The sequence below is a fragment of the Elephantulus edwardii genome, unplaced genomic scaffold, assembly GCF_000299155.1.
Source record: "Elephantulus edwardii isolate Elephantulus edwardi_28Jun2011 unplaced genomic scaffold, EleEdw1.0 scaffold00215, whole genome shotgun sequence".
In the NCBI taxonomy this organism is placed as follows: domain Eukaryota; kingdom Metazoa; phylum Chordata; class Mammalia; order Macroscelidea; family Macroscelididae; genus Elephantulus; species Elephantulus edwardii.
In genome coordinates this window covers 1,321,738-1,338,532 of record NW_006399965.1, presented here as the reverse complement: position 1 = coordinate 1,338,532, position 16,795 = coordinate 1,321,738, and the positions used below count along the sequence as shown (strand labels likewise).

General features: G+C 41.8%; 1 protein-coding gene across 1 annotated transcript in view; it reads left to right on the top strand.

Annotated features, from left to right (window-relative positions):
• Positions 1–3,861, top strand: part of LOC102844561 (leucine-, glutamate- and lysine-rich protein 1-like) — a 234,812-nt gene extending 230,951 nt beyond the window's left edge. Inside the window, exon 12 of the mRNA XM_006897783.1 lies at positions 3,457–3,861. Within this exon, the coding sequence (XP_006897845.1) occupies positions 3,457–3,861 (405 nt within the window). The remainder of the gene's footprint in view (positions 1–3,456) is intronic.
• The last annotated feature ends 12,934 nt before the right edge of the window (positions 3,862–16,795 follow it).

Sequence of the window (16,795 nt, the reverse complement as noted above, 5' to 3'; positions counted from 1 at the left end):
ATTTGAGATCCATATTTGTTCCCATTCCAAGAAAAGGTGACCCAACAGAATGCAGAAATTATTGAACAGTATTACTAATATCACACACATGAAAAATCCTGCTGACAGTTATCTAAAAACTACTGGAGTACATCAACCAAGAATTACCAGACATACAGGCTAGGTTTAGAAGAGGTCATGGCACTAGAGAAATTATGGCCAATGTCAGATGGATCTTGGCCAGAAGGAAGATCTGTCTGTGTCTCACTGACTATGCAAAGGTATTTGACTGTGTGGATCACAACAAATTGTGGCAAACTTTGAGAAGAATGAGAATCCCAGAACACTTGATGGTGCTTCCCAGAACACTTGATGGTGCTTATGCAACACCAGGAAGCAGTTCTCAGAACAGAGCAAGGAAACACTGCACGGTTCAGGATCAGGAAAGAAATGCATCAGGGATGTGCCCTGTATCCATACCTTTCCAATCTACATGGGGAATAGATTAATCAAGAGGCTGGGCTTTATGAGGAAGAATGTGGCATCATCAAAATTAGAGGAAGACTCATCAATAACCTGAGCAATGCACATGAAACAACCCTGCTTGCTGAAACTGAGGAGAACCTGAAGTGCTTGCTGCAGAAGGTCAAGGACTATAGTCTTCAACATGAATTGAAGCTCAACATCAAGAAGACAAATATTCAAAAAAAAAAAAAAGAAGACAAATATTCTTACCACTGGGCCATTTGGAAGCACCATGATAGAAGGAGAAGAGTTGAGATTGTTAACAATTATAGCATGGTTGGTGCCACAGTCAACACTCTTGGCACCAGCAGTCAACAAATCAAAAGATGAATTGCACTGGAAAATCTGCTGTCAGGGACCCCTCCAAAGTACTAAGAAGCAACAATATCAGTGTAGAAACTTAAGGAGCACCTGATCCAGGCCATGATCTTCACAATTACTTGCTATGTATCAGAGAGCTGGACAATGATTAAGGTGACAGAAGAAGAATCAATGCTTTTGAGTTGTGGTGCTGGAGAAGAGTATTGAACATACCATGGACTGCCAAAAAAAAAAAAAAAAAAAAAAAGAAAGAAACAAATAGATCTGCCTTGGAGAGGAGAAAACCAAGTTTCTCCTTGGAGGCTAGGATTTTGAAGCTCTGTCTCACATACTTTGGTCATGTGGCCAGGAGGGATTTGTCCTTGAAGAAGGGCAGAGGGACAGCACAGGAGAGGAAGACCCCAAATGAGATGGTCACTTGAGCAGTGTGGGTAGGTGTGTCGGATTCGGTGAGAGTGGCTCAGGACAGGGCAGGTTCAGAGCTGTTGAGCGTAGGATTACCATGAGTCTTGGGAAACTTGATGGCACCTAACAACACAACTGGTAGTGGATGAAGATTCCCATCCTTCTCCATTCTTCTTCACACTTTTAGTTGCCCATTTTCTGATCATTGCATTTGCTTGTCATTTTTATTAGCATCTCAACACTCTATGGACTATCCTCCAGCATATTGTATCCAAAAAAACCAAATGGCCACTATGTTTGAATTCCTTTTAGGAAAAATTGTTGCCGTTGTTGTTGTTATTGTTGTTATGTGCCACTGGGTTGCTTCCATCCTATGTACAACAGCCTTAAACCGTGCTCTATCTCTTGCCAATGTTACTGTCTCTGACACACCTATCTCCATTACCCCAGTGACAGAATCAATCCATCTCATCAAGGATCTTCCTCTCCTGCACTGTCCCTTCACCCTCCCAAGCATGATGTCCCTTTCAAAGGACTAATCCTGCCTTGCAACATGTCCAAAGTATGTAAGACAGAGCTTCAGAATCCTTGCTTTCAAGGAGCAGCCCTGGCTTCACCTTCTCCAGGATGAACTTGTTTGTTCTCCTAGCAGTCCATAGTATATTCACTACTCTTCTCCAACACCACAACTCAAAGGCATCAATTCTCTTTCTGTCATCTCTATTCACTGTCCAACTCTCTGATGCATAGAAAGCAATGGCAAAGACCATGGTCTGTCTCCAGACTGACATCTTTGCTCCTCAGTACTCTGGAGAGCTCTCTGACAGCAGACTTTCCCAATGCAATTCGTCTTTTAATTTCCTGGCTGCTGATAACCAAGAGTGTTGATTGTGGAGTGAAGCAAACTGAAGCTGTCAACAATTTCAATCTCTTCACCAACTATCATGATGCTGCCAGTCGGCCCAGTGGTGAGAATCTTTGTTTTCTTGAGGTTGAGCTTCAATCCATATTGAAGGCTGTAGTCCTTGCTTCAGGTCCTCTTCAGTTTCAGCATGCAGGGTTGTGTCTGCATAACTTAGATTGTTGATGGGTCTACCTCCAATCCTGATACCACACTTCTCCTCATAGAACCCAGCCTCCTGGATAATCTGTTCTGCATATAGATTGAAAAAGATATGGAGATAGGACACATCCTTGACACACACCCTTCCCAATTTTGAACCATGCAGTGTTTCCTTACTCTGTTCTGACAACTGCCTCCTGGTCCAATTATAAGTTTTTCATAAGCAGAATCAAGTGTTCTGGGATTCCCATTCTTCTCAGAGTCAGCCACAGTTTGTTGTGATCCACAGTCAAAAGCCTTTGCACAGTCAATGAAACACAGATAGACATTCTTCTGGTATTTTCTGCTTTCAGCCAAGATCCATCTGACATTAGCCATTATATCCTTAGTGCCACGGCCTCTCCTAAATCCAGCCTGCATTTCATATAATGATTTAGGAATCATTATAGAAAGTAACTGATTTTGCGATTTAATTGCCATAGTTGGTCTACTTGTTATTCTTTCCCATTTGTAATTAAAGCTGTTTTCCCTATTTGCATTGTAAATTTCCATGTACCTTCAGACTTAGAGGCAGGATAATGTAGTTAATGACTCTCCAGTCATCGGTTCTTAGACACAGTGTATTCAGGGTTCAATACACAGAAGACAAAGACATGAAACACAAATGAATTGAAACCCCCCACATCAGAAGTCCTATGTTTCAGCCCCCAGCTCCACCATTTCCGTTGGTTAATTCCTCTCTAAAAACATGAAGAGTTGAGCCAGGTAATTAATTACTTAAAGTACTTTCTAGCTTCCCTAATCATGTGCCTTTCTGACTTTCTGTTGGCGAGTATCTACAGAGGCAGCTAAAGAATTAAAAATGAAAACAGACACTCTCATGTTCATTGCCACCCAGCTGGAACTGACTCCCGGCTGCCCCTCCGTTGAGTCTGCAGCAGTTGTGGACGGTACACGCTGCCTGGCGTTCTCCCCGGAGCCGATCTGCGATTCAGATCTCCAGAGGGCACCACCTTTCTATTAGCAGCTCAGCTCTCTGTGGACCATGCTGCAGGCCTCTCGTTTCTAGTTCAGTTCTCCATTTGTACCACCGATAACGATTCTGTTAGGTACACTGTTTAAAGCGAAGGGCGTTTTGATGGGGTTTTTCCTTCTATTTTCAGAACACTTTTCTTCAGGAAACAGTGCGCAGAGAATGTGAAGAACGCTTTGAACTGACAGAGGCCTTGAGTCAAGCCAGAGAAGAGCTCCTGGAGCTTAGGAAGCTCAGTGGAAGTTTCCCCCTGTCACGGGACTCCCTCAGCCAGGGCAGCCTAACCTCTGCTGCCACAGTCAGTAATCCTGGCGGAAAAAGCCTGGTGAGGCTGCACTCTGCAAAGGGCATCAGAGTCCCCAGCCTGCAGCAAGGGGCACTGCCCATGGGGCCCTCAGAGAAGCCCAAGAGGATGAGCAGCTCAAGTCTGCCTGTTCTCGCTCAGCCACACCCTCCCAAGGCTCACACATCCTCAGTAAATGAAAACAGACCAAGACTGGCTGCCATTCTTCGGAGAAGGCTAAGTCAGCAGTGATAGGCCCCCCGCCCCCCAAGGCAGAGGCCAAGGTCAGGTCCACACTGACTGTCATGGAGTGTCACAGACTCGGAATAATTGAGATTGGTGAAGATTGAATTACTGTCACTGATTAAGAATGGGGATTGGGATACATGTCTATAAGTCATTTTCAACAAAATATAAAAAGCTAGAAAATTGTGACGTTACATTTCCCAGGACCCCTTTGAAATTGCACTGAAGAACCGAGTTGTTGGTAGCCCAGGAGACCAGTTCTAACTTCTATGTATATTCTGCATACTATTTGGTCAGGTGTGCCCTACGAATTTATGCCTTTTTAGAGATCACAGCTAAAGTTTTTAATCATTAGATCCTTTTCATTTTCTTGCACCATTGTTGTGTTGTTGTTATGTGTGGTTGAGTCGCCTGTGACCCATAGCAACCCTATGTACAACAGTTCTGAAGCCTGCCCTGTCCTGAGCCAGTCACTAATTCTGACACACCAACCTCCATTGCCCCAGTCACTATATCAATCCATCACATTCGTGGTCTTCCTCTCCTGCACTGCCCATCCACCCTTCCAAGCATGATGTCCTTCTCCAAGGATCGGTCTCTCCTGGCCACGTGCCCAAAGTATGTGAGATGGAGCTTCAAAATACTAGCCTCCAAGGAGAAACTTGGTTTCACTCTCTCCAAGACAGACACATTTGTTTCTGGGTGGCCCATGGTATGTTCAAGACTCTTCTCCAGCACCACAACTCAAAGGCATCAATTCTTCTTCGGTCATCCTTAGTTATTGTCCAGCTCTCTGATGGATAGCAAGTAATAGTAAAGATCATGACCTAGATTAGGCACACCTTAGTCTCTAGACTGACATTATTGCTTTTCAGTATTCTGGAGAGGTCCCTGACAACAGATTTTCCCAGCGCAATTCATCTTTTGATGTTCTGACTGCTGGAGTTAATAGTGTTGATTGTAGAGCAGAACAAGCTGTAATTGTTAACAACCTCCATCTCCACCTCTTCTCCAACTATCGTGGTGCTGCCAATTGCCCAGTGGTGAGAATATTTGTTTTCTTGATGTTGAGCTACAATTCATATTGAAGGCTGCAGTCCTTGACCTTCTGCAGCAGGTGCTTCAGGTCCTCCTCAGTTTCAGCAAGCAGGGTTGTGTCATCTGCATAACACAAGTTGTTGATGAATCTTCCTCCAATCCTGATGCCACATTCCTCCTCATATAGCCCAGCATCCTGGATGATCTGTTCTGCACACAGATTGAAAAGGGATAGAGACAGAATACATGCCTGGCATACACTCTTCCCAATTTTGAACCATGCAGTTTCTCATTGCTCTGTTCTGACAACTACCTCTTGGTTCAAGTATAAGTTTTGCATCAGCACAATAAAATTTTCTGGGATTCCCATTCTTCTCAGAGTCAGCCACAGTTTGTTGTGATCCACACAGTCAAAGGTCTTTGCATAGTCAATGAAACATTCCTCTAGATAGACATTCCTCTAGTACTCTTGAGCTTTCAGCCAAGATCAATTTAACATTAGCTGTAATATCCCTAGTTATATTGTTCTATAATTTCAACACTCTGTTCAGTCACCTTTTTTTTTGGAATGGGAATAAATATGGATCTCTTCCAGTCAGTTCACCACGTACTTGTCCTCCAAATTTCGTGGCACAACCTTGTGCACACATTCAGGGCAGCATCTGTTGAAATACATCAACTGGTATTCTATCAATTATTGGGGCTTTATTTTTTGCCAAGTCCTTCAGGGAAGCCTCAACTTCCTCCTTCATCACCGTTGCCTCTTGATCATATGTTGTTTCTTGAAATTCTTCTGTGTCTGACACTTCTTTTTGGTACGGTGACTCTGTGTACTCCTTCCATCTAGCATATGTATTTACACAGACTCAAAAAGAAAACCAAAACCAAAATCCAACTATGTTAGTTTTGGTTTTGTTGGTGTTCACTCTTTTGCTTAATTGAATAGGTTAAACAGATTTAAGAAGTTTAAAAAAAAAAAGTTTTCCAAATGGAAAAAGAAAGTAGTCCTGATTAGATTATTTAGAAAATATTTTGTTCAAATATTCAGAGAATTCATCATCATCATCAAAAGCTATATTTTTTTTACCTTCCAATCCAATCCAATCTAATTGTTATTGTTGTCCTTATGTTGGAACCAAATCATAGCTGACCCCCCACCAGGTTTTTAAAGTCTGTAAATTGCACAGGAGATTCCCCATCTTCCTCCTGCAGAGCACCTGGTGGGATCAAATCACTTACCTGTAAGTTGTCAGCAAAACTCCTTTCTGCCAGGCCATCAGAGCTCACATACAATATTCATTAACCTCATTCCTTTTTTAAATTATATCAGAAGTAAGACAACTTTCCCTCCGATGCTGGAAATAATAGAAAACAGGAGACTAGTTCACGGAGAAGGCAGCTAACTTTTCATACTGAAAAATCATTTTCAAAAACAGGAAGTTGAATCATGAAATTTTCACTTAGTATAGATTTCTTGCATTATTTTTTTTTAGACTAGGAGTTAAACTTCTGTAATCTCCAGCTGTTTGAAAGAGAACTAATTCAAGACAGCTTAGGAAAAGCAGTAATTGTTGTTGTGTGATGTCATTCAGTCCAGTTAGAGATATTATAATTTGGAGTTCCAATTTATTATCCCTCGACGTGAACAACTGGCAACATGTATTCTATTTGCAGAGTGAAAAAAAGTAAAATAAAAGTGGATCAGCTATTTTACATCTTTGTGCAGCTATTTTGTTGTTGTTGTTGTTGTTGTTGTTGGCAGGTGCTGTTGAGTCAGTTAAAAATCATGCGGACCCTACATTCAATAACCCTGACCGGCCTCTGCTGTGTTTAACCATTGCTGCCGTCCCTGTGTCAACCCTCAGCCCATCTCACCGAGCATCTTCCTCCCCAGTACTTTCTACTTTGCCAAGTGTGGTATCCTTGCGTCTAAGCTGAGAGCGTCCTGGCTGCCCTTCTCCCGGGATAGACTTGTTGCTCCTCTTAGTAGTGCGTGGAATACTCAGTATTCTTTCCCAACACCCCAAGTCTTCTTCAGTCATTTTATATTCATTATGGCCTGTAAAACAACTGAAAATATCGTGACTTGGGCCAAGTTTACTTCAGTCTTTAATGATTTTTTTTAATGAAACTTCCATGGGTGTTAACTCTGGATCCAAGTAAAATTAAATTCTAGGCAATGTCATTCCTTTTTGTATTTATCATGATATTACCTATTAGTCGAGTCGTGATAATTTCTGTTTTCTTTATGTTGAGATGAAATCCATACTAAAGACTGTATTCTTTGATCTTCTTCACCAAATGCTTTTAGTCCTCTTTTCTTTCAACAAGTAAGGTTGTGTCACTAGCCTATCACAAGTTGTGGATGAGGCTTCCTCCAGTCCTGATGCCACATTCTCCTTCATGTGTTAGAGCTTCTGGGAATCTTGGCTCAGCATGTAAATTAAATAGGTTTGGGGAAAGGGTACAACCCTGACACCGTCCCATGTTTGAAACCATGTGGTATCCCCTTTTCCATGTGAGCCACTGCTTCTTGGTCCATGTACATACATATTCTGCATGGGCACAATTAAATGTTCAAAAATTCCCATTCTTTTCAGTGCTATTATTATTTAACAGCCAAACCTTTTGCAGAGTCAATAAAATACAAGTAAACCTCTTTTTGGTATTCTCTGCTTTTAACCAAGATCCATCTAATAATAACATTGCTATCCCTTGTTGTATGGTCTCTTCTGAATCCAGCTTGAATTTCTATCGATTCCCTATAGATTAACTGCTCCTGTAGTTTTTAACATAATCTTCAGCCAGATTTTACCTGTGTGTGAGGTTAGTGAGCCGTCCGACTGCTGCCCATTCCATTCTGACTCATAATACGCTTCCACTGGGTCTGAGACTGTGAATCATTATGAGAAGAGACTGCTCATCTTTCTCCCAAGGAGCTGCTGGTACATTCACACATGCTGCCTTTGAGTGACCATCGCAACTTCCTACAGACTATTTCCACAGAGCTTCTCTATAATATGATACTGTTCAGTAATTCCCTCAGTCTATTCTGTTGGCACTCCTCTTTATGGAATGGGAATAAGTATGGATCGGGTCCAGTCTGTCGACTAAGTATCTAGCTTCCAAATTTCTTGGCATGAGTGAGTGAGCCCAGAGCTGCGTCTGTCTGCTGAGACACTCCGATAGGTATTCTGTCAGTTCCTTAAGCCAATGCTTTCAGTGCAGGTTGAACTTTCCCTTCAGTACCGTTCTTAGTCATAAGCTGTTTCCTGAAATGAGTCACCGTTAACAAGCTCTTTTAGGTACAGTGACTATATATTTTTCTTCCAGAGCTATGTTGGCCTAGTGGACAGAAAGTTATGCTACCAAGCCCAAGGTGGGTGATTTTAATCCGCGGCCCTCAGGCCTGGTTTTAATTGTTTCGTTTTGTTGTGTTGTGTTTTTTTGTGTGAAACATTCTTCTAGGTGATATAGCACTGGTCTGTGCATTGCTGTACAGAGGTAACTTGTGGTTGCTGTGATGTTAAACACTGTGACACTGATGTGTCAAATGAGATAATGGTTACCCATGGTGGACAGTGTTTGGTGGAGCTCCCTGATTAAAACAAGCTTGGAAGCAGGAGTGGCATCCACTTCTGAAATGGCTTGCCTCCGGAAACCTTATGAATAGTGCTCAGGTCTTTCGTTCATAGGGTCTTTAGGAGTCGTCTACAACTCGACAGCACTTAACAACAACAGACAACATTTTTTTTTATGCTTCCAGCATCATTCAAGATTTTGTCCATAGAAACCTTCAGTATTGCAACTCAAGGCTTGAATTTGTTCTTCAATTCTTTCAGCTTTAAAATGCCGAGTATATTTTCCCCACTTGTTTTTCTAACTGCAGCTCCTTGCACACAGGGCCCAGAGATTCCTCTGACTGATTTAACTTGGGAGTGTTTTCATTTTACAGAGTGAAGTGTTCTTTATAATGACATTTGATGAGAAAGCACATCAGGGAATGGTGTCAACACTGGGCAGACTTCCTGGTGACGCCAGCTTTCTCTTTATTGATGAGGATAGATGTCCACAAAGATAGTGACAAAGCTAACATCATGCAGCTGCTGTTGTGTTGTTATTTGCTTTCAAGACAGAACTGACTCATAGCTGAGCCTGTAGTGGCTTTTTAGAGGGTATAAATCACATGAGAGAAGATTGCCCATCTTTCTCCTGGCAGGCAGCTGGTGGACTTGAACCGCCTGTCTTTGGATTGGTAGTGAAACTCCTTCCCTAGTAGACCAACAGAGCTCCTTCACAGAGCTCATTAGAGACAAGTCAAGAGCTGGAAGCTCTACCACCTTAGTTTTGCTCTATCCACCTCATTTAGCCACTTACTCGAGCTCCATTGTAACTTCTCAATCTTACCTATTTTGAAAGCAGGAATGGCATCCACTTCCTAAACAACATGCCTCCAGAAACTCTATGAGCTTTAATAAATGTCGATAGTTGTAGAGAGGCTTCAGGCCTTTTGTTTATAGGGTCGCTGTGAGTCGTGCTCAACTCAAAGGCAATCAACAACAACACTATATTCATATTTTTTCCTTAAAATCACTCATTTTTAAGGTTAAAATTTATATAAGAAAGAAATTTTTCTCAAAGAATTGGGTTTTTATTCTTGTTTTCAGTTGCCATGGAGACAGCACTTACTTACCTGAGCCTTTATAAGAGAATGAAGAGACGCCCAGTCCTGGGCTGCTTTCTTGATCACCGGTGTATCTGAGCTCATTACTATTATGTCAGTGGACATGTTATTGCAAAACTGTGATTCGGAAATGACTAGGTGGCACTCTCAGAAAACTTGTGTTAGCTGGAGACCCAGAGGAACTCCTGTTCCAAAGATGTGGGTCTAAAAAGGCATGTGAGCATAGCTTTTGTAGAGTCTGCACCAGGATAAAAAAGGCAGACTTTATGAAGAAGGGTGGGATCCCCTCTTTGAGGAAAGAGGGCTCACTCAGGGAGGGGGTACGCCTTAAGAATGAGGAAATACATGGGGTGGGGATAATATACCAGGTTTCTCTTTCTGGGTCTAAAATTACTTTTTGAATTTCCCTTTCATACCCACAGAATAATTAATGAGTTATGTTTTTCCATTTTTTGGACCGCACTTTTAAAGTAAATGCGTACTGATTTAAACCAGGAAAAGTCATTGGTGGACCTCCAAAAACACTCCCGTGACATGCCAATAGCACATATGCCACACTTTGGGAACTACTTACTAGACTTCATTACCTCTGATCTAGTGTTTGTGCATTTAAATTGGAAGCAGTAATGTCATAAGGAGGGAGCTCTGAGGCCTGGTGGGTAAGGAGCTGAGCTGCTGGCCCAAAGGCATTGCTGATTGGGCCCACCATCTGCTCCATGGGACAAAGATGTGTAATCTCCTGGGATTTATGTTGTTTGTTGTTGTTATGTGTCGTCGAGTCGCCTGCGACTCATAGCGACCCTATGTACAACAGCCCTAAACTCTGCTCTGTCCTGTGCCAATCTCACTGTCTTTGACACTCCCATCCCAATTATCCCCGTCACTGAATCAATCCACCTCATAGAGGGCCTTCCTCTCCTGTGCTATCTCTCCACCCTCCCAAGCATGATGTCCCTCTCCAAGGACCGGTCTCTCTTCACAACATGTCCAAAGTATGTTAGACGGAGCCTCAGAATCCTTGCGTCCAAGGAGCCACCCGGTTTAACCCTTTCCAGGACAAATCTGTTTGTTTTCCTAGCAGTCCATGGTATTCTCAATACTCTTCTCCAGCACCACAGCTCAAAGGCATCAATTCTCCTTCTATCCTCCTTGGTCATTGTCCAACTCTCTGATGCGTAACAGGTTGATTGCGAATACCATGGCCTGTATCAGACGCACCTTAGTCTCCAAAGAGACACCATTGCTCTTCAGCACTTTGGAGAGGTCCCTAACAGCAGACTTTCCCATGGCAATGCGCCTTTTAATTTCCTGGCTGCTGGTGCCAAGACTGTTGACTATGGAGCCAAGCAAACTAAAGCTGTGTACAATCTCAATCTCTTCACCATCCATCCTGATGCTGCCAATTGGTCCAGTGGTGAGAATCTTTGTCTTCTTGACATTGAGCCTCAATCCATATTGTAGGCTGCAGTCCTTGACACTCTGCAGCAGGCTTAGCCTCGGAAAATCTGCTAGAGGATTAGCTTGGAGTCACTTCCCACTTGACACACGTAACGACAGCGTCCCAGAGTGGAGCCCTGGAGGTGTAGTCTGTAGAGAAATGATCTGTTAAGGTGGCATCTCTCCGGCTCTTTGACTCCATCGGTGACTCTGAGGGAGAAAGACAGGCAGTCTCCTCCCATGTGGTTTACAGCCTCCCAAAACCTGCTGGAGCCTCAGCTGTGAACGGGTTCAGACTAGAGGGCAGTGAGTTGAGTTGAATGTCATAAGGCAGATGGCTGCAGGAAATGAAGGCTGAGAGGATGGTTATGTGGACAGCACCTTTTGTTATCAGGTTACTGTGCTTTCCCACAGTCTCAAAATGTTACCACTCTCTTCAGGAACCATTCTAGGATAGGTTTCTTGACTTTTCTCTTTAGTCGTTAACATATTTATATTTGTAAAGAAAGTCACACACAAGGTTTTTTTAAATTGATGTAGAGACTATCAGGGCAAAACCTGGCTCCTCTCTTTGTTATTACTCTCCTTTCTTATAGCAAATAATTCTTTCCTTGATTTTCTACTGAGGAATAAACCCCTGGGATAAAACAATGTCAAAAATACTAGTAGAGTTATGACTATTACAACACATTAAAGGCATTTTAGCATGTATAATAAAATAATTGAATTTAATAGTTTTAATTTCTCTACAGATTATTTCTTGGAACTCAATGGAAAGGATTTACATGGGTCAAGAGAAAAGACCATTGTGGAAAATATGCCTCAGATAATTATAACTTTCCTTTTTCTTCTTAAGCTTACATATGTGAACAAACATGGGAAAAATTCATTTATAGCCAGCATCCATTTCTCAAGCAGTTTTTAAAAGTATGATAAAAATAAATTGCTGCATTATTGGTCAGAATTACTTAAAAGTTGCGTTTTTTGGCAATGGAAATGATTGCAAGACACATTAATATTTGAAATTATATCTAATTGAGATCTCTTAACATTCCATTATTCTAAAAGTTTTATAACATTTCAAAGCAATTATAATTAATTTCTGTGAAGGTAGAACAGTACTTTTTCTCTTGAAGTTCTTGTGTCTAATAAAATATTGCACTGACAGATCTAAGTAGTATCCTAAAAGGCTTAATACGCTGCAGTTGAAAAGCCTCAATTGTTGTACTATACTTTATGTTGTTGTTTGCACAGTTAGTTACACAGGAGAAGGTTGCCTATCATTCTCCTGTGGAGCATCTGGTGAATTCTAAACACATGCCTTCACGATTGCAGTGTACCTTCTTGCCAATAAGCCACTTTATAAGTTAAAAAGATCTCTATACATTATAGTTGTTGTTATGTGCCGTCGAGTCACCTGTGACCCTATGTACAGCAGCTCTGAAGCATGTCCTGTCCTAAGCCAGTCTCACTGTTTCAACACACCCACTCCTGTTGTCCCAGTTACTGTGTCAATCCATCTCACCCTGGTTTTCCTCTCCAGAGCTGTCCTTCCTCCTTTCCAAGCATGATGTCCTTCTCCAAGAACCGGTCCCTCACGTCAAACTGCTTTCTAGAGTGGTTGTACCATTGTACAGTCCCACCAACAATGTATGAGTTCCTATCTCCTGAATGTAGAAATTCTATATAAGCCAGTTATTCATTGCTTGGAATACTCCCTGAGAAAATGAGACTTGTACAATGTTCACAGCAGCATTATTTACAATCGCAAGAACATGAAAGCAGCCAAAATGCCATAATGGAATGGATTGTGAAATTATGGTACATTCACACGATGAAATACTATGCAGCATGCATGAGTAATGATTTTATAAATTACTACCTAATATGGGAGGGACTGGAAAGCATTATGATAAGTCAACTAATTTTAACTCATAAGGACAAATACTGTGTAAGACCATTATTGTAGAAGAGGATGAGGATCCAAGTGGGAAGGGGGAGTCTTAATCACAGGATCACACAATTTGATGGGTGGAGGGAAGGATGGGTAAATGAAAGGAGAAAGATCTGGTGTGAAAAACAATGTGTAGGAACTTTGAATATAAACCAGTATATAAGAAAACAACAACAACAAAAGAGTACTAATCTCTCCACATCCTCTCTAATATTTATTACTTGCTGTCCTGCTAAACTTTGCCACTGCTACTGGAGTTGGATGGTATCTCATTGTGGTTTTGCCTCTCTCTTTTTCCAGTGATTCTGAGCATTTTTGCATGTGTCTGTTGGCCACTCGAATGTCTTCTTCTGTGAAAATTCTTTCCATGTCTTTTGCCCATTTTATAATTGTGTGATAGGCTTTTCCTTATGGAAGCCCTGTAAGATTCTATAAATTTTGATATGAGACTCTTATCTGAAACGGTATTGCCAAATGTTTTTCACCAGTCAGCAAGGTTTATTTTCACTCTGTCGGAAAATGTTTTTGATGCACACAGAGATTTCATCTTCAATAGGTTCCATGCATCAGTTTTATCCTCTTCAGATTGTGCATTTCTGGCTGTATTTGGCAGTCTCTTTACATCAAAGACTAGGCTCTGTAAGCTTGATCCCATTTTATCTCTGATGAACTTTATGGTTTTGGGCTTTGCTCCTAGGTCTCTCATCTACCTTGTGTTGATTTTTTTTGTATGATTTAACACGTGGATCCTGTTTCAGCTTTCTACAGGTGACAGTCTGGTTTTGCCAGCTCCATTTGTTGAAGAGGTTATCATTTCCCATTTTGGTTGGTTTTATTTCCTTTCCATAGATATCTGGGTCCATTTCTGAGTTCTCAGTTCTGTTCAGTTGGTCTATGTGCCTGTCACTGTGCCAGTATCATGCTGTTTTGGTTATGCTGCTATATAACACGCTTTGAGGCCGTGGAGTGCTATGCCTCCCACTTCATTTTTGGTTTTCAGAAGAGCTTTGCTGATTTTGTGGTCTCTTTCCTCTCCAAATAAGCTTGGCAATTTCCCTCTCCATTGCCTTGAAAATCTAATTTGGTATCTGTGTTGGGATTACATTGAACATGTAGACTGTTTTTGATACAATTGTGATTTTCATAATATTGAGTCTTCCTATCCTTGAACAGGGCACATTTTTCCATTTATTTAGGTCTTTTACTGTGTCTTGCAAAAATGTTCTGTAGTTTTGTTTGGTTAGATCTTTTGTGTCTCAAGTTAGGTTCACTTCTAAAGTGTCTCAATTTGTGGTTGGCTGTTGTAAATGGTATTGCTTTCTTGGTTTCCTTCTCTGAGCTCTCATTGCTACTGTAGAAGAATCCCACTGATACTTGGATATTGATCTTATATCTTGCCACTCTACTAAATTGCCCTACATGCTTTAACAGGCTTATTGTGTTTTGGGGTTTGTTTGTTTTTTTTATTTAGTCCTGGGGATTAAAGCCAACACCTAGATAATCTTTAATCCAAAATTGTCTTATGTCCATTTCTGCAGCTTGTATTTGAACTCAGAAAAATCCATGAATTAAAATACCACCTTCTAGGACTTTAAGAAAAGTATTTAAAAGCAGTGAGATAGAGGAAGACCTATGAAGTTCCCTACAAAGTGGAAGAAAGCAGGCATACTTTGTGGAAGTTGTGAATTTGGAAATAGATGACTTTAAAACCATAATTTCCCTCAAGTATTACTAGGGCACTGTCCTAAGTCACCAAGGCCACAGCTCGTGAGGCTTCGTGGGTAAGGGTAGCCGAGTCAGAGAGCTTGGGTTTCCTCAACTCAGACCTGAGACGGAGTACAACCTTCTCTTCCCCATACTCCTCGGCCAGGAGAACAGAAGGTCATGGAGAGACTCTAAAAGCCCCCTATGCCTCAGCCAGGCTCAAGCCTAACGGCACATTAAAGACAAGTTTGAGTGTAACACTCATGATGTCCCATGGTTTTCTGTGACCATGTTTCTGTGGAATTCATACCTCACTCACCAGAGGGACTCCAGACATAACAGACCACTCTATTTGAGCAGACATACAGTCAACAAGGAGAAAGTGCCACTTCAATTTCATATGCTGGCAGTACTATGAGAAGCAGAAAAATGTAAACCTCAAGGACTGAGGGTATTGGATCAGAGAGTCTGTTTTCTTAAACTCTTGCATAACTGGAACTCTAAGTCAGCTCTTGCTTCTTAGCTTGGAGATTGCTGAACTTCTTGGCTTTACTCCTCTTGACCAAAGAATTGGACTGAGTGGGACAGACTGGAAAGGAGGATGCTTGCACCACAGAAATAACAATAGGTGGAGTGGCTCTTTAAAGAGATATTAATACCATTGAGCTCACTGCCCAGTCAGAGTTTATTTTGTTTGCTGGGACCTGGCCCCTTTTATTTAGCTAAAGAACTGAGCCAAGCAGAGAGGGCTCCAGGAATCCCATTATACACTGAATCTTTGTCATGTTGTTCTTGTTGTTGTTGTTGTTAATGTGCCGTCGAGTCGTTTGCGACTCATAGCGACCCTATGCACAACAGCCCTAAACCCTGCTCTATCCTGCGCCAACCGCACTGCTTCTGACAGACCCATCCCGATTACCCCAGTCACCGAATCAATCCATCTCATAGAGGGTCTTCCCCTCCTGTGCCGTCCCTCCACCCTCCCAAGCATGATGTTCCTCTCCAAGGACCCGTCCCTCCTGGCAACATGTCCAAAGTATGTCAGACGAAGCCCCAGAATCCTTGCCTCCAAGGAGTAGCTTGGTTTAATCCTCTCCAAGATGAATCTATTTTTTTTCCTGGCAGTCCATGGTACATTCAGTACTCTTCACAGCAAGTAGATATTACCAAAGTCCAGAAACCCAACAGACACTAAGGTGATGGATTTTCGACTTGTCAGAAAGTCAAAGAGACAAGTTGCTGTACTTTTCATGTACCACTGAGTTGGAACTGGCTCATAGCTGACCCTCCAGGGTGTGCTCAGGCGCTGTAAATTGGGTTGGCAGTTCCACTCCTTGCCACGAGCTCCCAGAGCTCCCTAAGGAAATAAGAGTAAAGGGGAAAGCAAAAAGCAGTTTATTAGTGAATGTCTAGGGGCTGGAATGAGTCAGCCTTCACAAGGACGAGAACATTGAACCCCAGGGGATCACTGCTTTATGACCAGGCTTCCAGATGGCTCCTCTTTAGGCAAAGTTGGTGATTTGGTGTGAGTCCAATTAGGGTTTATGGTTGAAGTTCTCAAATAGGTCCTTTATTCCTGACATCAATGACTGCCCACTGCCTCGTGTGCTTATTAGGTGTTTGAAGACAGATTCCAGCTGTCAGTGGTCGAGGGCTCTTGTCATCTTTTAGGGTCATGAAAACCTGATTGGCTGGACCCTGTTCAGTGGTTTCATGGTCTCTTTGTTTCTTCTTATCTTTGCCTTCTAATTTTCAAATAACTTAGGAATCTGGCTTAATCTGATTCTGCTTCATACATTTCAACCCATTTTGTTGATTCACAGATTCATACCCTCAACACAGTCATCAAATCCTTGTTGCTTCACACAACTCATAGGCTTTGGGGAAGAGAGATTATACTTGTCTTTATCATTCATACTCTGGATATAGTACATTAGTAGGAAGAGGTGATCCTATTTGATTAAAAAAGATCATTTTCCTTGGTTTTAGTATTTATATTTATGATTCAAACATAGTCATGCAACCAATACAAAGTGGGTTTTGTATATATAGTCAACCATATAGGCTTTGTTTCACTAAATTGATCATGAAGCATTTCTTCCTTTTTCTCCTTTTTTTTTTTT